Source organism: Doryrhamphus excisus, chromosome 19 (assembly GCF_030265055.1).
Source record: "Doryrhamphus excisus isolate RoL2022-K1 chromosome 19, RoL_Dexc_1.0, whole genome shotgun sequence".
Lineage (NCBI taxonomy): Eukaryota > Metazoa > Chordata > Actinopteri > Syngnathiformes > Syngnathidae > Doryrhamphus > Doryrhamphus excisus.
This window is the reverse complement of record NC_080484.1, coordinates 2,240,396-2,262,437: the sequence shown is the minus strand read 5'-3', so window position 1 is coordinate 2,262,437 and position 22,042 is coordinate 2,240,396. Positions and strand designations below refer to the sequence as shown.

The 22,042-nt window shown below is 34.3% G+C and overlaps 1 protein-coding gene across 3 annotated transcripts in view; it reads left to right on the top strand.

Moving 5' to 3' along the window:
• Positions 1 to 3,139: 3,139 nt before the first annotated feature.
• The window catches only part of mbip (MAP3K12 binding inhibitory protein 1), a 36,049-nt gene continuing 17,146 nt past the window's right edge, over positions 3,140 to 22,042 (top strand). For 2 of the 3 annotated variants that reach the window (XM_058056466.1, XM_058056467.1), the window contains exons 1-9: positions 3,140 to 3,295; positions 3,812 to 3,928; positions 4,021 to 4,191; positions 4,744 to 4,840; positions 5,143 to 5,208; positions 6,246 to 6,401; positions 6,476 to 6,573; positions 12,185 to 12,223; positions 12,308 to 12,421. In XM_058056466.1, the coding sequence (XP_057912449.1) occupies positions 3,170 to 3,295; positions 3,812 to 3,928; positions 4,021 to 4,191; positions 4,744 to 4,840; positions 5,143 to 5,208; positions 6,246 to 6,401; positions 6,476 to 6,573; positions 12,185 to 12,223; positions 12,308 to 12,415 (978 nt within the window). In that variant the 5' untranslated portion in view covers positions 3,140 to 3,169 and the 3' untranslated portion in view covers positions 12,416 to 12,421. Of the gene's footprint in view, positions 3,296 to 3,811; positions 3,929 to 4,020; positions 4,192 to 4,743; positions 4,841 to 5,142; positions 5,209 to 6,245; positions 6,402 to 6,475; positions 6,574 to 12,184; positions 12,224 to 12,307; positions 18,761 to 22,042 lie in introns of those variants that run through there. The other variant, XM_058056465.1, reaches the window with a different exon arrangement.

Sequence of the window (22,042 nt, the reverse complement as noted above, 5' to 3'; positions counted from 1 at the left end):
CTTCATTAGGTACAGTACACCTGCTATTTGTTTTTAGCATATGTTCAATCTTTTTTAGCATTGGCTAAAAAAAATTATTTTAAAACAGTTATTTTTATTATTAATAGTTTTTAGAAATGTTATAATTAGTAATGTCATTTATTTTTGATGGTATTGATTTATTTACATTTTTTTTACATAAAAAAATTATATAAAATTAAAGACTACAGTTGTTTTATTTAATAATTTGATGTAAATTAATTACTACTTTAACACTAGGTAATGCGAATTATTTTTTCCACTTATTTGTTTCCACATTTTCCCTTTTGCATGTATAAAAATAATTTAACAGATGTAATAATAACAAAAAATAAATAATAATAATTATTATAATTTTATAATTTTTTTATTTCATTTTTAAATTTTTATTTTTTTATTATTAAATTTATTTTTGTATTTATTTATGATAATTTGATTATAATTTCCACTTATTTGTTTCCACATTATCTCTTTCGCATGTATAAAAAATAATTTAACAGACGTAATTATAACAACAAATAAATAATAAATTGTAAATAAAAAATAATTATTATAATTTTCCAAGATTTTTTTTAATTTTATTTGAATTTTTTTTATTATTACATTTATTTTATTGTATTTATTTATGATAATAAGTATTACAGCGGTGCCTTGGTTAGAGTCATTAATCCTTTCCAGAAGGTCCGACTCAAAGCAATGCAAATTATTTTTTCCACTTATTTGTTTCCACATGATCTCTTTCGCATATATAAAAATAATTTAACAGACGTAATAATAACAAATAAATAATAAATTATGAATACAAAATAATTGTTATAATTTTATAAGATTTTTTTTATTTTATTTTTAAAAAATTTTATTATTAAATTTATTTTATTGTATTTATTCATGATAATTTAATAATTTGATGATAATTTCCACTTATTTGTTTCCACATGATCTCTTTCACATGTATAAAATTAATCTAACAGACGTAATAATAACAACAAATAAATAATAAATTATAAATAAAAAATAATTATTATAATTTTATAAGATTTTTTTATTTCATTTTAAAATCATTTTATTATTAAATTTATTTTATTGTATTTATTTATGATAATTTAATAATTTGATGATAATTTTCACTTATTTGTATGTATTTATTAAAAAAATACATTAACATCACTTTGGAGAGGGTCAAAATATTAGAAACAGCTCTCGGTGTGATGCAGGGCAGTTCGGTATATATATCACTGCATAGTACTACCACATAAATAATGGTGAATATGTGTTTTATTATTTTAGTTTTATTTAGTTATATTATTTTAGTTTTATTTAGTTATATTATATTATATTATATTATATGGTGAATATGTGTTTTATTATTTTAGTTTTATTTAGTTATATTATTTTAGTTTTATTTAGTTATATTATATTATATTATATGATGAATATATGTTTTATTATTTTAGTTTTATTTAGTTATATTATTTTAGTTTTACTTAGTTATATTATATTATATATGGTGAATATGTGTTTTATTATTTTAGTTTTATTTAGTTATATTATTTTAGTTTTATTTAGTTATATTATATTATATTATGTTATATTATATTTGGTGAATATGTGTTTTATTATTTTAGTTTTATTTAGTTATATTATATTATATATGGTGAATATGTGTTTTATTATTTTAGTTTTATTTAGTTATATTATTTTAGTTTTATTTAGTTATATTATATTATATTATATTATATTATATTATATTATATTATATTATATTATATTATATTATATTATATTATATTTGGTGAATATGTGTTTTATTATTTTAGTTTTATTTAGTTATATTATTTTAGTTTTATTTAGTTATATTATATTGTATTATATATATATTATATTATATTATATATGGTGAATATGTGTTTTATTATTTTAGTTTTATTTAGTTATATTATTTTAGTTTTATTTAGTTATATTATATTGTATTATATATATATATGTATATTATATTATATATGGTGAATATGTGTTTTATTATTTTAGTTTTATTTAGTTATATTATTTTAGTTTTATTTAGTTATATTATATTATATTATAATATATTATATTATATATGGTGAATATGTGTTTTATTATTTTAGTTTTATTTAGTTATATTATATTATATTATATATGGTGAATATGTGTTTTATTATTTTAGTTTTATTTAGTTATATTATTTTAGTTTTATTTAGTTATATTATATTATAGTTTTATTTAGTTATATTATATTATATTATATTATTTTATATTATATTATATTATACTCACTACAGTTTGTAGCATTAAATTTGAATTAAAAAAATGAATTCTTTAGGAAATTGCTGTGTGAGAACAATCAGCAACCCGGCTCGGCATGTCAAACCATGTCAAGTGTTACAGTTCCGCTCCGTTTCAGAGGGGGCGAATATCGCCCTGGAGACGAATTAAACCAAGAGACTTGTCTTCAGACCCCCTTTTTCCTAAAATGATTAACCCTTCTCGAGAGCTTTAGTAGACTTGTGAGTGCTTGTGCTTTCTGCTTGCCAGTAGCTGTCATTTTCCCGTTGTTGCCCTCATCAGTCTCTCTCTCGCCATTATGTGACAAGAAGGGAAAATGTCTGAATAGAGCAGGGAGATTTTCCCACAGTCACTCAACGCACACACACACAATAAAATAGCCATTGTGGCCAGGTTCTCATCCCAATGCCCCATTGCACAGTCTCAGCAACAATGTTCTCATTATAGGATGACTATTCTTTCATTCCTCTTGCTTTATTAAGTACACTGTGAATTGTCACGCTTGAGTCACCAGGGTTTGGAAACCCTTAACAGTATTATAATTGAAATTTCACTAATGCATGTATACATGCTTTTTGTAAACTGTTTAAAAATATATACATAAATAAAGCAGTGTAATAAATTGTAAATTACACTTTTAAAGTGTTTCAAATATCAACAAAATTCACTAAAAGAGCAAAAAAAGTCTTTTGATTAACAAAATGACGTCAATATAGTCACATTTGCACGTGGACAAGCCATGGCTCCGCCCATTTTGTGACGCACAATGCACAGCCAGTGTGTCTATCCACTTCCTGTATTCCAGCCAATCAGCGCCTACCTCTTCCCCGATGACGTAGAAACCCCAATGGCGGCCGCAGTGATGAATCCGAGCGGGGATTGTTCCACCGGCAACGAGTCCATTAATAAAATATCCAGCTCCTCCGGCTGCCTGAGTTCGCTTCTGAAAGCGGTGGTAGACTTCGGGAGAGAGGTTAGTTCGGGTTGTTTTTTTGTGCCGTGAAAGTATTTCGCTGCCGAACCCGTGTGGTTGCTAATGCTAGCTAGCATGCTAACGTTGTTTGTGTAGCTGCTCAGCAACAGGCAACATTCAGAAAAAGAGCAGGAAGTCGGAAAAAAAGGCTCTTTAAATTCAATTCAGAATAAAATATTTACATGTTTTTAGTTGATATTCCCCCCCCCCCCCCAAGTAAAAATTACCAATTTTTTTGCCACGTCTAAATATGCTACTCGTGTATATTAGTTTGTTTACATTGTAGTATAATTAGCTTAGCTATTTAAGTGATACATTAAGCGTTCTAGAATTGCTGCACACACATTCACCAAGCACAATATTAATATATTAGTAATATACAATATTAAATAACTGAACTCAGTGTTTACTGATGCAGTTTACAACTAAAAGACACTTTTTTTATTTATGATAATGGATATGTAGTTGCAAAGCTAGTTTTACCATGCTAGTAATTACTGTTTGTATATAATGCAGCTCAAATTAGGCGACGCCGCGCTAAGAGTGGATGTCAACATGGATGCCGTATGTCTTCAGGATTTGGACGCCGCTCACATATACAGCTGTTTGCAGGAGCACATTACTAAGTTGCAGGTATGCTAGGAACTGGTTAGATATTTTTATTTATATGGAATGTATATGTTATGGTCTTATTTGTTATGTTTTTTTTTTTTTTTTTAAATCAGGCTGTGTCAGAAAGCCTGAGGAGCCTAACGGACGCATCATTAGCGACGGAGAATGAGATGACACCACAGTGTTCCGTGTCCATGTCGGCTCTTGAAGACCCGACGCTCACCGACGGCGCAGAAGAGGCAAACGGCGACGTCCTGGTTCAGATCCGAGCCGCCAAGTCCGAGGTCTGTTTCTCCTCTTTTATTTTGAATTTATTTTTTAATTTATTGTCTTTTACTCCATGTCGCCCGAAATGAATAAATGCTCGGTAACTGACGTGTGGCGGCAGATGAAGAGGCGAGTCGGGGACAGAATAAAGGAGGGGGTCCTTTGGCGGCGCGGTTCGGCTAGAAGAGACCGCATTGCTGGAGGGCTCTGAGAGAGGGCCGGGTCCTTGATGGATTATGAAGTGGATGCTCATTACTCTGAGATTGGATGTGGATGGAGGACAAGAGGGCCCCCATTCTGTTGCGCATTTATTTTTGGTAGCCAAGCAAACAGTATTCATATTTCATCGTGTGTGTGTGCAATGCTAGCCGGTGTGTTTTGGCTACCTGGGATTGCATTTGTGATTCCACATCATGCAAATTGCTACGCGTGCCTCAGTTTGCCTCTGTACATTATTATTATGTCTGCGGCGTGAAAAAAAAAATTGTTTTGTGCAGCTTATCGATCCATTATCCGCTATTACCTTTGTTGTTTCTGCTCTGTCCCCCCCCCCCCCCCCCCCCTCACAGATTGAACGGAGAATATCTGCATTTATGGAGCGCAAGCAAATGGAGATCAATGAAAACAACGTGCGGGAGTTTTGCAACGTGATCGACTGCAATCAGGGTGAGGGTGGAACACGGAGCGATGAGGTGTGTGGGGGCGGTGGGGAGCTTTGAATGTGTCAGGGTGTGGAGTGGGAGCCCGCGCACAGATTGCCAATGTTTGGGAGAGAGCTGATTTCCACACGAGGCGAGAGGTCAAGCCCGAGCTTGCGGCGAGAGCGCGGCTCAAGTAGCTAACGGCCTCCAAAAACGCGGCCGGCTCGGCCGAGAACAACGCAAGCTGGTGGTGGCAATAGACGGGATGCCATTTCTCTTTTAATCGTTTTTTTTGTTTTTTTTGTCGCTCTTTCTACGCCCACGCAGAGAACAGCTGTGCCAGAACAGATGCTGTGTTTACGCCATACCCGGGATTTAAAAGCCACGTCAAAGGTGGGATGTATAAATCAAAAGTACATTTATTACTCCATTGTACAGTATACTTCCACTTCTGACTGTTAAATATGAATATAGTATAATACATATACTACAGCAGGGGTGTCCAGACTTCTTTTCAACCAATGAAAACATTATTTTTCAAAGCAACCCATGTAAATATAAATAATAAATATGTGTGTTTTTTTTTTATATGTAAAGGAAAAAAATAGTGTATTTTTGGTATGAACGTTTTCTACGTACTTTATACAACTTTATACTTGCACATTTTTGTTATTCTGAAAATATTTACATATTTTATCCAAATATTGTAACTTTGTTTTTTTTTGTTTCTCATGCTATTATTTTTGTATTTTTTTATTTTTATTTATTTCTTCATGCAACTCTCAATATTTTGTCTTATGTTTTTTTATTTATTTATTTATTTATTTTTAAAATGAGGTCAAAATATGAAGAAAGAAATTAGTATTTTAACAAAAAGTAATATTTTTAAAATATTTTTATATTTTTTATATAATTTCTGAGAATATACTTATAGTATTATGAATATTAGAATATAATATTCATTCATTTTCTACCGCTTTTCCTCACAAGGGTCGCGGTGGTGCTGGAGCCTATCCCAGCTGTACACCCTGGACTGGTGGCCAGCCAATCACAGGGCACATATAGACAAACAACCATTCACACTCACATTCATACCTATGGACAATTTGGAGTCGCTAATTAACCTAGCATGTTTTTTTTTTGGAATGTGGAGAAAACCCACGCATGCACGGGTAGAACTCCACACAGAGAGGGTGGAATTGAACCCTGGTCTCCTAGCTGTGAGGTCTGCACGCTAACCACCAGACCACTGTACTTTAGTCTTTTTTCATTTTTACTGTATTTCTTTAAATGTTCTTGTATAATCGTACCAAAAGTGGCCCCTGGGCCTCATTTTGGGCACCCCTGTGTAGACTTATCACCTTTGATGACAAGAGTGGGCATTTCCCTTGCTGAATCTACGTTTCAACTTTGTGGATGTTTGCGTGCAGTCACACGGGTGGTGAACACATACGGGCCTCAAACCTGTGCGGGGGGCCAAGGAAAGGCCGGCGATCCGGCGCGAGGGTCCCTGGCGCGCGACTGCGGAAATTCGGCCATCGAGGAACGCCTCAACAACATCGAATTCCACCTCAAGCTCCCGACAGGTAAGGCCCTTCCACAATAAAAGCTTAGCGCCGAATCGAGAAGTCGTTCGTTTATCAGTGTTTTGGTTCTACAGCGGGTCCGGTTCCGTTGAACGTGTACCAGAGGTTGAAGAAACTGGAGGACCGCATCCTGCAGTTGGAGGGACTCTCGCCAGAGTACTTCCAGTCCTCGGTGAGCACTTTATCTGAAGTCCATCAATGGTTCTGGCTATAATAATAATATTGTAATATTATAATAATATAATAAATAATAATATAATAAATATAATAAAAATAATATATAGCGGGGGTGTCCAGACTTCTTCAAGTGAGGGTCACATAGTTGGAAAAAGACCCTAAAAAATTGCACCTCAGCTTTGTGATATTTATAGGTGAAACAACGTATTGTTACAAAATTAACTATTTAAAAAAAAAAAAAATTCAACTTCATAAATAAATTTCATAAAGTTTCTCATAATATTGCGACTTAATTAAAATAACATGTTTTATTTTCTGTTTTTTTTCTCCTCTTACTACGACTTATTATTTATATTTATATTATTATTTAATATTTATGATTTTAAAATTGCGACTTATTTTGTCTTTGAATTGTGACTTTTTTTTTCCATAATATTTTGACTTTATTCTCATAAAATGACAGCTGTTTTAAAAAAATTTTATTTAAAAAAAAATGACCTATTCTGTTTTTCTTCTTGCAAATTATCTTCTAATAATTACGACTTTCTTCCCATAATATTTGGACTTTATTCTCATTACATTATAACCTAATGTTTATTTTTTCTTGAATATTTAAGTGACTTTATGGCCCGAAATTGACGTAATTTTTCCTCATAAGTAACATTTGATTAACGTTAATATTTAACGCTGAATATTTTTTTCATTTTTGCTGTTTTTTTTTCATTTCATGTTAAATAATATTTTTAGACTTTTTCGTGGACCAATAAAAACCACTGTGGGTTGTAAATGGCCCCCAGGCTGCAGTTTCAACACCACTGCGGATAGTAATAGTAACCCCAAAAATTTATTAAAAACAGAAAAATTAATAAACTTTGCTTTGGTTCCGATTTTCTACAATAAAAGCTCTGATAAAATATGCCACTGTTCTCAAATATCTTAATTTTTATTTTTCTGCACAAAATAAGATGAAAAATAAATAAATCAATAATAAAGAAAATCAATCAGTAATAAATAAATATAATAATAATAATAATCATAAAAACTTAAGAAACCACATATAGTTGGTGGGTAGACAAATTATTTTTTTTCATATTAAAATGAACAAAGCATTATTAGAGCCCTGTAGACATGACAAAACACGACTATAGTCACATTTATACTCTTTTTATTTACAACATATTGCGCAACTGCAGGGTCTCGAGACACATGCTAACTCGCAAACGAGAGAGCTAGCGACCTAAACGGTAGCCTTCGAGTTATTTCCTTTCAACTTAAATAGCCAAAAACTTACCACTTCCACACGGATAGGGAGGATAACTATTAACAGTTATTTAACCTTTAACATGAACATGAATCAAACGTAATCATTTTTTCCGGGTACATGATACCATACAGCATCCATATCAAACTTGCGCGGGCCGCACTAACATTTAACTTAAAACTAGTGTCCTGCGGGCCACATTTGGCCCGTGGGCCGCGTGTTTGAGACCCCTGATTTAGAACATATTGCGCAAGTGCAGGGTCTCGCAAACTAGAGAGCTAGCGACCTAAACGGTAGCCTTCAAGTTATTTCCTTTAAACTTAAATAGCCAAAAAGTTTACCACTTCCACACGGATAGGGAGGATAACTATTAACAGTTATTTAACCTTTAACATGAACATTAATCAAAGGTAATAATTTTTTCTGGGTACATGATACCATACAGCATCCATATCAAACTTGCGCGAGCCGCACTAACATTAAACTTTCATATCAAGGCGGGGGCCTCAAACTAGTGTCCCGCGGGCCGCGTGTTTGAGACCCCTGATTTACAACATATTGCGCAACTGCAGGGTCTCGCAAACTAGAGAGCTAGCGACCTAAATGGTAGCCTTCAAGTTATTTCCTTTAAACTTGAAGAGCCAAAAACTTACCACTTCCACACGGATAGGGAGGATAACTATTAACAGTTATTTAACCTTTAACATGAACATTAATCAAACGTGATAATTTTTTCCGGGTACATGATACCATACAGCATCCATATCAAACGTTAAACTTTCATATCAAGGCGGGGGCCTCAAACTAGTGCCCTGCGGGCCACATTTGGCCCGTGGGCCGCGTGTTTGAGACCCCTGATTTACAACATATTGCGCAACTGCAGGGTCTCGCAAACTAGAGAGCTAGCGACCTAAACGGTAGCCTTCGAGTTATTTTCTTTCAACTTAAATAGCCAAAAACTTACCACTTCCACACGGATAGGGAGGATAACTATTAACAGTTATTTAACCTTTAACATGAACATGAATCAAACGTAATCATTTTTTCCGGGTACATGATACCATACAGCATCCATATCAAACATTAAACTTTCATATCAAGGTGGGGGCCTCAAAGTAGTGTCCTGCGGGCCACTTTTGGCCCATGGGCCGCGTGTTTGAGACCCCTGAATTAGACAGTATTTAGAAAAGCCCCTGCAACGAATGAGTTGCCTCAGGATGGGCCGGCGTTCCACTTCCGATGCAGATACGACCCGCCTGGAGGAAAAACGGGGTCCGTCCAGAGCGTTCAATGCCGGCGTCAGAGCGTGCTTGAGATGAGCGGCACGTCTCCACGCCGCCGTCAATCAGTCGGCACAGCACGCCGCGCTCTTCATGCGCTTTTGACTTGCCGCATGTTTGTGCGAGCGCAGATGTCGAGTGTCTTGTGAATAAACGGATGGGGGTTCTTTTTTTTTCTATTCCAAGTACCGACGCTTTTTTTTTTTTTTTTCTCCTCCTTTACTTCACCCTTTTCTGAAAAATAACCTGTTTTGGGATTTTCGCTCACTGTAGTTGGCCCACATTGCCTCAGAGAGCGTTAGCGTAGCTTTTTTCCCTCATAATGACAACGTATCAACACGGCACGGATTTGAACTTTGACCCCCACTCATTGAAATCAATAGCATTCTTACTATTGATTATATTCAGTATATCAACTAAACGTTATACTTTATTTACTCACTAGTCCACAACTGAGTCGTTACGACACGGGACGTTAGATCACATGACCTTTCTCCTCTCATTGCGTGCGGAAGTGGAAGTTTTTGCCTGTAGTAGCCTGTAGTTAGCTCGCTAGCATGCGATGCTAACTCGAGGCGGCTGTATGTTCGGTCCCTGCGGAGACCCCGCATCGGGTGTATTACACAATGTGGTGTACACAAAGAATAATAGGAGTGTAAAGGTGACTATAGGGGTGCTATTTCATGTTTAGAGGGCTCTAATAATGTTAAAAAGTAGTTTATTGCAAACAGGTTTTCTACGTCCTATGTGTCTTATTTTCTCATGTTATGTCTACTATATTGGGTAATAGGAGTGTAAAGATGACTATAGGGGTGCTATTTCATGTTTAGAGGGCTCTAATAATGTTAAAAAAGTAGTTTGATTGCAAACAGGTTTTCTATGTCCTATGTGTCTTATTTTCTCTTATCTACTATACTTAGTAATAGGAGTGTAAAGATGACTATAGGGGTGCTATTTCATGTTTAGAGGGCTCTAATCATGTTAAAAAGTAGTTTGATTGCAAACAGGTTTTCTACGTCCTATGTGTCTTATTTTCTCTTATATCTACTATACTTTGTAATAGGAGTGTAAAGGTGACTATAGGGGTGTTATTTCATGTTTAGAGGGCTCTAATGTTAAAAAGTAGTTTGATTGCAAACAGGTTTTCCACGTCCAATGTGTCTTATTTTCTCTTATATCTACTATACTTTGTAATAGGAGTGTAAAGAAGACTATAGGGGTGTTATTTCATGTTTAGAGGGCTCTAATGTTAAAAAGTAATTTGATTGCAAACAGGTTTTCTACTTCCTATGTGTCTTATTTTCTCTTATATCTACTATACTTTGTAATAGGAGTGTAAAGGTGACTATAGGGGTGTTATTTCATGTTTAGAGGGCTCTAATGTTAACAAGTAGTTTGATTGCAAACAGGTTTTCTACGTCCTATGTGTCTTATTTTCTCTTATATCTACGATACTTAGTAATAGGAGTGTAAAGATGACTATAGGGGTGTTATTTCATGTTTAGAGGGCTCTAATGTTAAAAAGTAGTTTGATTGCAAACAGGTTTTCTACGTCCTATGTGTCTTATTTTCTCTTATATATACTATACTTTGTAATAGGAGTGTAAAGTTGACTATAGGGGTGTTATTTCATGTTTAGAGGGCTCTAATAATGTTAAGTACTTTGATTGCAAACGGGTTTTCTATGTCTTATGTGTCTTATTTTCTCTTACGTCTACTATACTTAGTAATAGGAGTGTAAAGATGACTATAGGGGTGTTATTTCATGTTTAGAGGGCTCTAATAATGTTAAGTAGTTTGATTGCAAACAGGTTTTCCACGTCCTATGTGTCTTATTTTCTCTTATATCTACTATACTTTGTAACAGGAGTGTAAAGATGACTATAGGGGTGCTATTTCATGTTCAGAGGGCTCTAATAATGTTAAAAAGTAGTTTGATTGCAAACAGGTTTTCTACGTCCTATGTGTCTTATTTTCTCTTATCTACTATACTTTGTAATAGGAGTGTAAAGATGACTATAGGGGTGTTATTTCATGTTTAAAGAGCTCTAATAATGTTAAAAAGTAGTTTGATTGCAAACAGGTTTTCTATGTCCTATGTGTCTTATTTTCTCTTATATCTACTATACTTTGTAATAGGAGTGTAAAGGTGACTATAGGGGTGCTATTTCATGTTTAGAGGGCTCTAATGTTAAAAAGTAGTTTGATTGCAAACAGGTTTTCTACTTCCTATGTGTCTTATTTTCTCTTATATCTACTATACTTTGTAATAGGAGTGTAAAGATGACTATAGGAGTGTTATTTCATGTTTAGAGGACATTTGGCCCGTGGGCCGCGTGTTTGAGACCCCTGATTTACAACATATTGCGCAACTGCAGGGTCTCGCAAAGTAGAGAGCTCGCGACCTAAACGGTAGCCTTCGAGTTATTTCCTTTCAACTTAAATAGCCAAGAACTTACCACTTCCACACGGATAGGGAGGATAACTATTAACAGTTATTTAACCTTTAACATGAACATGAATCAAACGTAATAATTTTTTCTGGGTACATGATACCATACAGCATCCATATCAAACTAACATTAAACTTTCATATCAAGGCGGGGGCCTCAAACTAGTGTCCTGCGGGCCACATTTGGCCCGCGGGCCGCATGTTTGGGACCCCTGATTTACAACATATTGCGCAAACTGCAGGGTCTCGCAAACTAGAGAGCCAGCGACCTAAACGGTAGCCTTCAAGTTATTTCCTTTCAACTTGAATAGCCAAAAACTTACCACTTCCACACGGATAGGGAGGATAACTATTAACAGTTATTTAACCTTTAACATGAACATTAATCAAACGTAATAATTTTTTCTGGGTACATGATACCATACAGCATCCATATCAAACTTGCGCGCTAACATTAAACTTTCATATCAAGGTGGGGGCCTCAAACTAGTGTCCTGCGGGCCACATTTGGCCCGCGGGCCGCGTGTTTGAGACCCCTGATATAGATTGAGGCTACTTTCCATTGAAAATGCTCCAGTGAAAGCTAATCACCAAAGTCTGTTCTTCTTTACAGAACCTCGCACACAAACGACCCAAGACGTCACCTACTCAGGTTTGTTTTTTTTTTTACTTTTTTTTATTTTTTTATTTTTACTTCCTGGCTCACTTTGACCCTGACCGGCTTTTTGTCCGTCAGGCCTGCAGCTTGATGGAGCTGGATGAAAAGATCAGCGCCGTCAAGGCGGCCCTGCTGAAGAAGGCCAACGAGTTCGGACCGGCATACGGACCAGAGTACGCGCTCTGACCTAAGGTGGAATAATAATAATAATAATAATAATAATTTTATACTAGTAAGCCCTGCACAAAAATAGAAATGCAACCCTTTATTGCATCATTCATTTCATACTAGTGTAGTACTGTAGTACCCACTAATACTAACACTAGTACATTATTGTCTCAGTTCATAGGTTGCGTTTATATTTTTGTTGACAAATTGACAACAGGAAGAAACCCGGGGTATCGGTTATCAATGATTGCACTAATTGACGAGCAGACAAAAGCAAACATGCCGCTAACACGGAGGCGTTCGCCGCGGCGCGTAATTGAAGAGGAAGCCGAGCGAGGGCACCTGATTTCTGCGCCCCCGACTGCTGCGCGCTGACGATGAGCGCTAATGGTTGTCATTATGACAAATGACCTGATTACTTGATACTCTTGTTTGCGAAACATTAAAAAGGGGACACCGCTGTCGTCGTCGTCGTTTGACTGCGGGTAATTATGTTTTTGCGCAATATGTTGTAAATAAAAAGAGTATGTCAAATTGAGGTGAAATAGGTTATACCAGGGGTCTCAAACACGCGGAAACACGCACCCAGAAAAAATGGGTCTAGCTTGCTAGTTTGCGAGACCCTGCAGTTGCGCGATATGTTGTAAATCAGGGGTCTCAAACACGCGGCCCGCGGCCCCCAACTGTGGCCCGCCGGACACTAGTTTGAGGCCCCCGCCTCGATATGAAAGTTTAATGTTACTGCGGATGCTGTATGGTATCATGTACCCAGAAAAAATGATTACGTTTGATTCATGTTCATGTTAAAGGTTAAATAACTGTTAATAGTTATCCTCCCTATCCGTGTGGAAGTGGTAAGTTTTTGGCTATTTAAGTTTAAAGAAAATAACTCGAAGGCTACCGTTTAGGTCGCTGGCTCTCTAGTTTGCGAGACCCTGCAGTTGCGCAATGTGTTGTAAATCAGGGGTCTCAAACACGCGGCCCGCGGGCCAAATGTGGCCCGCAGGACACTACTTTGAGGCCCCCGCCTTGATATGAAAGTTTAATGTTTGATATGGATGCTGTATGGTATCATGTACCCGAAAAAAATTAATACGTTTTTATTAATGTTCATGTTAAAGGTTAAATAACTGTTAATAGTTATCCTCCCTATCCGTGTGGAAGTGGTAAGTTTTTGGCTATTCAAGTTGAAAGGAAATAACTTGAAGGCTACCGTTTAGGTCGCTGGCTCTCTAGTTTGCGAGACCCTGCAGTTGCGCAATGTGTTGTAAATCAGGGGTCTCAAACACGCGGCCCGCGGGCCAAATGTGGCCCCCTAGGACACTACTTTGAGGCCCCCGCCTTGATATGAAAGTTTAATGTTTGATATGGATGCTGTATGGTATCATGTACCCGGAAAAAATGTATACGTTTTTATTAATGTTCATGTTAAAGGTTAAATAACTGTTAATAGTTATCCTCCCTATCCGTGTGGAAGTGGTAAGTTTTTGGCTATTCAAGTTGAAAGGAAATAACTTGAAGGCTACCGTTTAGGTCGCTGGCTCTCTAGTTTGCGAGACCCTGCAGTTGCGCAATGTGTTGTAAATCAGGGGTCTCAAACACGCGGCCCGCGGGCCAAATGTGGCCCGCAGGACACTACTTTGAGGCCCCCGCCTTGATATGAAAGTTTAATGTTTGATATGGATGCTGTATGGTATCATGTACCCGGAAAAAAATTAATACGTTTTTATTAATGTTCATGTTAAAGGTTAAATAACTGTTAATAGTTATCCTCCCTATCCGTGTGGAAGTGGTAAGTTTTTGGCTATTCAAGTTGAAAGGAAATAACTTGAAGGCTACCGTTTAGGTCGCTGGCTCTCTAGTTTGCGAGACCCTGCAGTTGCGCAATGTGTTGTAAATCAGGGGTCTCAAACACGCGGCCCGCGGGCCAAATGTGGCCTGCAGGACACTACTTTGAGGCCCCCGCCTTGATATGAAAGTTTAATGTTTGATATGGATGCTGTATGGTATCATGTACCCGGAAAAAATTATTACGTTTGATTCATGTTCATGTTAAAGGTTAAATAACTGTTAATAGTTATCCTCCCTATTAGTGTGGAAGTGGTAAGTTTTTGGCTATTTAAGTTGAAAGGAAATAACTCGAACTTTTTTTGTTTTTTTTTAAAAACCTGATGCGGCCCAGTCTCACCCAGACCGGAGCTCCAGTGGCCCCCAAGTGAATTGAGTTTGAGACCCCTGTTCTAAGTCAATTGTCAGATGTCAAAGCGTTGTTGAGAAATGTCACATTGAATGGATTGCATTGTAGTGGGGTTTTTTTGTCCGTCCCTTCCACGGAAATGGGAAGTTTTTTTTTCCCCGTCTATATTTTTTAATCCGGTGAACCTGATTTGTTGGCGGGATTCCGTCTGTGGATGTTAGACTGGAATGTTCCAGCCAACAAGGGGGCCGAAATGTGCAGGAACCACTTGAGCTTTGCTACAACGTTGACAAATGGGGGTTGGTTTGCATGAGGGGGGGGTATGGGGGGGGTGGTGCGTTCAGGGAAGGGGTTGTCCATTGTTCCTTCGGAGCTTTTGTCTCAGACGCGGTCCCCTCATGAGGGTTAATGAGGACAAATTGGTCCAAGGCTAACAAATGGATTATGCCGCGGGACAAAAGATTGTATTTTGGGGGCCCGCGTTGGCCGGACTCCGCCCATCATGTTCCCATTGAGGGCGGCTCGCTCGCCGGCGTCTGCCTCAAGTGCCTCGCCAAATATCTCATTATCTTCATCCTGCCTGTTTGAATTCATGTCGCTTCCCTCCGGGGATTTCAGCTGGCTGTGGACTGTACCATTTTACAGGAGCCAGGACTTTCTATGTCGTTATTTCGACTTTCTATCTCGTTATTTCGACTTTCTATCTCATTATTTCGATTTTCTATCTCATTTCGACTTTATCTCGTTATTTTGACTTTTTATCTCGTTATTTCAACTTTCTATCTCGTTATTTCGATTTTCTATGTCATTATTTCGATTTTCTATCTCATTATTTTGACTGTCTATCTCGTTATTTCGACTTTCTATCTCGTTATTTCGACTTTCTAGCTCATTATTTTGACTTGGACTGTACCATTTTACAGGAGCCAGGACTTTCTATGTCGTTATTTCGACTTTCTATCTCGTTATTTTGACTTTCTATCTCATTATTTCTACTTTCTATCTCGTTATTTTGACTTTCTATCTCGTTATTTTGACTTTCTATCTCATTATTTTGACTTTCTATCTCATTATTTCGATTTTCTATCTCATTTTGACTTTCTATCGTTATTTCGACTTTCTATCTCGTTATTTCGACTTTCTATCTCGTTATTTCGACTTTCTATCTCAAAATTTTGACTTTTTATCTCAAAATTTTGACTTTCTATCATTATTTTGACTTTCTATCTTGTTATTTCGACTTTATCTCGTTATTTTGACTTTTTATCTCGTTATTTTGACTTTTTATCTCGTTATTTCAACTTTCTATCTCGTTATTTCGATTTTCTATGTCATTATTTCGATTTTCTATCTCATTATTTTGACTTTCCATCTCGTTATTTCGACGTTCTCTCTCAAAATTTTGACCTTCTATCATTATTTTGACTGTCTATCTCGTTATTTCGACTTTCTAGCTCATTATTTTGACTTGGACTGTACCATTTTACAGGAGCCAGGACTTTCTATGTCGTTATTTCGACTTTCTATCTCGTTATTTTGACTTTTTATCTCATAATTTCGACTTTATATCCAAATTTGACTTTTTATCTCGTCATTTTGACATTTTCTCATATATTTCGACTTTCTATCTCGTTATTTTGACTTTCTATCTCATTATTTCTACTTTCTATCTCATTTTTACTTTCTATCGTTATTTCGACTTTCTATCTCAAAATTTTGACTTTCTATCTCAAAATTTTGACTTTCTATCATTATTTTGACTTTCTATCTCGTTATTTTGACTTTTTATCTCGTTATTTTGACTTTTTATCTCGTTATTTCGACTTTTTATCTCGTTATTTTGACTTTTTATCTCGTTATTTCAACTTTCTATCTCGTTATTTCGACTTTCTATCTCATTATTTCAACTTTCTATCTTGTTATTTCGATTTTCTATGTCATTATTTCGATTTTCTATCTCATTATTTTGACTTTCCATCTCGTTATTTCGACGTTCTATCTCAAAATTTTGACGTTCTATCTCGTTATTTTCACTTTCTATGTTATTTTGACTTTCTATCTCATTATTTCGACTTTCTATCTCGTTATTTCGACTTTCTATCTCGTTATTTTGATTTTCTATCTCATTATTTTGACTTTCTATCTCATTATTTTGACTTTCTATCTCGTTATTTTGACTTTCTATGTCGTTATTTCGATTTTCTATCATTATTTTGACTTTCTATCTCATTATTTCAACCTTCTATCTCGTCATTTTGACTTTCTATCTCGTTATTTTGACTTTCTATCTCGTTATTTCGACTTTCTATCTCGAAATGTTTACTTTTCATCTCCAGTGTGTAGTATTCCACACTGGATGTCAGTAATGTTACAGCGATGAGACAATAGCCACCACAGGAAGTACTTTACAGAAACCAGAAGTAAAAACTACGTCACTCTCCCGTTGCTAACTCGGGTCTTATTTTCGGTAATACTAGTGGAAGATGATTACAGTGTTTGATGTTTGTGCATGTTCTTCCCCCGTGTTTTCCGGTTTCCTCCCACATTCCAAAAAACATGCTAGGCTAATTAGCGACTCCAAATTGTCCATAGGTATGAATGTGAGTGTGAATGGTTGTTTGTCTATATGAGCTGTGAGCAATTGTACATGCCGAATGAAGGCACGAGTTACACGGCTGTAAATGAAGCGTCGGGTTTAACAAGGATACAAAAACGCTACGTACAAGACATGATTATTGATGATCGACCAGCATGCTAATGTCAATATCGTGTCGATATTCGGCCGTGACTTTGTTATTTCCAGAAGCGCTGCGTCCTCGTCGGCGGTTAGCGGTTAGCGCTTAGCGCTCCAGGTCACACGGGCACCATGCAGCCTTTCACGCTAACAAAGGAACCACTTCCACATTGACTCGAACTAATTCCTGCCTGTCAATCAGCCCCCACGTCGCACCAAGTCCTTGGGAACCGGTGTGAAAAGACACAGAGGTGTTCCTTGTGCCCCCTTTTTTTTTTTTGGGTGCGCTTGTTTTTTTTTTTTTTTTTGGCTAGGTCGCAGAGAGAGGATTCATATCTATTCATATCTCAGCAACTCTTAATGGGCTGCAGGCCCTCCAAGAGAGAAAGCTCTTTCCTGTGACTAGTCAGCTCCAGTCTTTATTCAGCGGCGGCTCCGTGTCAAAAAAAAAGACTGTTGCTCGTTTGAGCCGCCAAACAATGAGGAACAAGGCTGAATCTCGAGCTGGGGGGGGGGGGGACAAAGGACAGAAAACAGGCTTTTCACTCTGCAGAACATTAGATTCTGACACATTTTGCCATGGCAGTTTTTCCGCTTCCCGACCCCCCCCACCCCCTTTTTCCTCCCCATCATCCTGAGTGCTGTGGCTCTGGTCTTCTAAAGAGACCACCTGTTGGCAACAAGCCTGTTCTTCATTACAGGCAGGCCCATTATCACAGGGTGAGGAGCGCCACAGGCTAACTTTTTTAGCTTAACCCTGAAGAGCTGTCGAAAAAAAACGCAGGCTCGGAACGGGAAAATGTTGCTTTTTTTTTTTTTTTTAATATTATAATATTATAATATAAATATAATAATATTATATATATATATATATAATTGTCACTTTCTGTTAAACATTGTGCTCAATTTTTTAAATGATGTGAAATCAATCATTTAAATTTTTTGCCGCCAAGTGTATATAATTTTCAATAAAAATATGAATTATAGATGTACAGTATGGTTCATGTGAAAATGTATAGTTTGGCATATTTAGATATAGAAACCTGCTAATTTTTTCGGCAAAAAAAAATTAAAAAAATCAAAAGAAATGGTAAATAGTATTAAAAATAATATTTTATATATAAAAAATATATATACAACATATAAAAAAATATATAAAATATTTTATATAAAAATAATATTTTTAAATTATTTTAGCACATGACATTATTTTCCTGGAAATAGTTAATAACGAAAAAAGTGTCAGAAAAAGACGATTCCACTCATTTGGTGAATTTTTTTTGCATGATCCTTGATGTCAGAATTTAAAAAAAATTCAAAAGAAATGGTAAATAATATTGAAAATAATATGTTATGTATAAAAAATATTTTTCCGCTTCCCGACCCCTAAACGGTAGCCTTCAAGTTATTTCCTTTCAACTTAAATATCCAAAAGTTTACCACTTCCACACGGATAGGGAGGATAACTATTAACAGTTATTTAACCTTTAACATGAACATTAATCAAATGTAATAATTTTTTCCGGGTACATGATACCATACAGCATCCATATCAAACATTAAACTTTCATATCAAGGCAAGGGCCTCAAACTAGTGTCCTGCGGGCCACATTTGGCCCGCGGGCCGCATGTTTGAGACCCCTGGTATAACCTATTTCACCTCAATTTGACATATGGTGGTGAAGATTATAAACAAGCAGCTCTTGCGTTTACTTATTATTATTATTATTATTATTATTATAATTATTAAAAAAGTTGAGGTCATCACTGGACTACATTCAAGCAACCATCGCCAAAAATGGAGTATTTAAATGAGCAAAATGCTATTTTAATTAAAATGCAAATTATAAATAAAATATATTGTGTTTAACCGGCTGTGTTTTGTCACGCTATATTTTCTGTTAAAAATTGTGCTAAATTTTTGAAATGATGTGAAATCAATTTTTTTGCCACCAAGTGTATATAATTTTCAAAAAAAAGTGAATTATAGATGTACAGTATGTTTTATGTAAAAATGTATAGTTTGGCATATTTGGATATAGAAACCTGTTAATTATTTCGCCTCAAAATAAAAAATGAAAAATGGTAAAAATATTAAAAATAATATTTTTTTATTGATTTATGTGAAATCATTTTTTTTGCCGCCAAGTGTATATAATTTTCAATAAAAATGTGAATTAAAATGTAAAAATGTACAGTATGTTTTATGTGAAAATGTATAGTTTGGCATATTTAGATATAGAAACCTGCTAATTATTTCGCCTAAAAAACAATTTAAAAATCAAAAGAAATGGTAAATAGTATTGAAAATAATATTTTATATATACAAAATATATATAAAACATATAAAAATATATAAAATATATTACATATTTTATATTTACTTTCTTTGCATGATCCTTGAAAAGAAATGGTAAATAATATTGAAAATAATATTTTATATATTAAAAAAATATATATATAAAAAAAAATATATGAAATATTTTATATAAAAATAATATTTTTGAATTATTTTAGCACGTGACATTATTTTCCTGGAAATAGTTAATAGCAAAAAACTTTCTTTGCATGATCCTTGATGTCAGAATAAAAAAAAAATAAAAGAAATGGTAAATTTAAAATATATATATATATAAAATAAAAAATATATAAAATATTTTATGTAAAAATAATATTTTTGAATTATTTTAGCATGTGACATTATTTTCCTGGAAATATTTAATAACAAAAAAAGTGTCAGAAAAAAACGATTGAACTCATTTGGTGAACTTTCTTAGCATGATCCTTGATGTCAGAATTTAAAAAAAATTAAAAAGAAATGGTAAATAATATTGAAAATAATAAAAAAAATATATAAATATATATTAAATATTTTATAGAAAAATTATATTTTTGAATTATTTTAGCACGTGACCTTATTTTCTTGGAAATAGTTAATAGCGAAAAAATTTCTTTGCATGATCCTTGATGTCAGAATAAAAAAAAATTAAAAGAAATGGTAAATTAAAAAAAAAATATATATATATAAAATAAAAAATATATATAAAATATTTTATATAAAAATATTTTTGAATTATTTTAGCATGTGACATTATTTTCCTGGAAATATTTAATAACAAAAAAGTGTCAGAAAAAGACGATTGAACTCATTTGGTGAACTTTCTTAACCTGATCCTTGATGTCAGAATTAAAAAAAAAATCAAAAGAAATGGTAAATAATATTGAAAATAATAAAAAATATATATATACAAATATATATTAAATATTTTATATAAAAATAATATTTTTGAATTATTTTAGCACGTGACATTATTTTCCTGGAAATAGTTAATAGCGAAAAACTTTCTTTGCATGATCCTTGAAAAGAAATGGTAAATAAAAAAAAAAATATATATATATATATAATAAAAAAATATATAAAATATTTTATATAAAAATAATATTTTTGAATTATTTTAGCACGTGACATTATTTTCCTGGAAATAGTTAATAGCAAAAAACTTTCTTTGCATGATCCTTGATGTCAGAATAAAAAAAAATTAAAAGAAATGGTAAATTTAAAATATATATATATATATAAAATAAAAAATATATAAAATATTTTATGTAAAAATAATATTTTTGAATTATTTTAGCATGTGACATTATTTTCCTGGAAATATTTAATAACAAAAAAAGTGTCAGAAAAAAACGATTGAACTCATTTGGTGAACTTTCTTAGCATGATCCTTGATGTCAGAATTTAAAAAAAATTAAAAAGAAATGGTAAATAATATTGAAAATAATAAAAAAAATATATAAATATATATTAAATATTTTATAGAAAAATTATATTTTTGAATTATTTTAGCACGTGACCTTATTTTCTTGGAAATAGTTAATAGCGAAAAAATTTCTTTGCATGATCCTTGATGTCAGAATAAAAAAAAATTAAAAGAAATGGTAAATTAAAAAATATATATATATATAAAATAAAAAAAATATATTAAATATTTTATATAAAAATATTTTTGAATTATTTTAGCACGTGACATTATTTTCCTGGAAATAGTTAATAGCGAAAAACTTTCTTTGCATGATCCTTGAAAAGAAATGGTAAATAAAAAAAAAAATATATATATATATATAATAAAAAAATATATAAAATATTTTATATAAAAATAATATTTTTGAATTATTTTAGCATGTGACATTATTTTCCTGGAAATATTTAATAACGATAAAAGTGTCAGAAAAAGACGATTGCAGTCATTTGTTGAACTTTGATGCCGAGTAGTTCATATTTCCCCGAATAACCTTGAGTGCTGCATTTGCACACACTTCCTGTTAAGTGGCTTTTTTGGGGGGGGGGTGACAATTTTCATTTACCAACGCCGTACGTCATGTGCCATCACTGTCGGAATGCACGCGGTTCGATTCCACTTTGGTAAACACCCGAAAAAGGAAGTAGGTGTGCACCTGTGACCCCCGCCCCCTTGCTCTTCAAGAAACCTTCACATGCGACACAGTGAAGGGGAGCACCCCCCCTCGGAGGCGTTAACAAGTCAGCTGTTCGGCGTGTCGCCGGGCTGTGTGGAGTTAAATGTCCCGGTGGGGGGGGGGGGGAGCAGCAGGAGTTGAATTCGGGCAATTACAATCAAGTCGGGGTATAGTTAGCATGCGCGCGGGCCCCCGGCAGCACCTGAGCTGGATGCTGATGAGACACTCAGCCCCC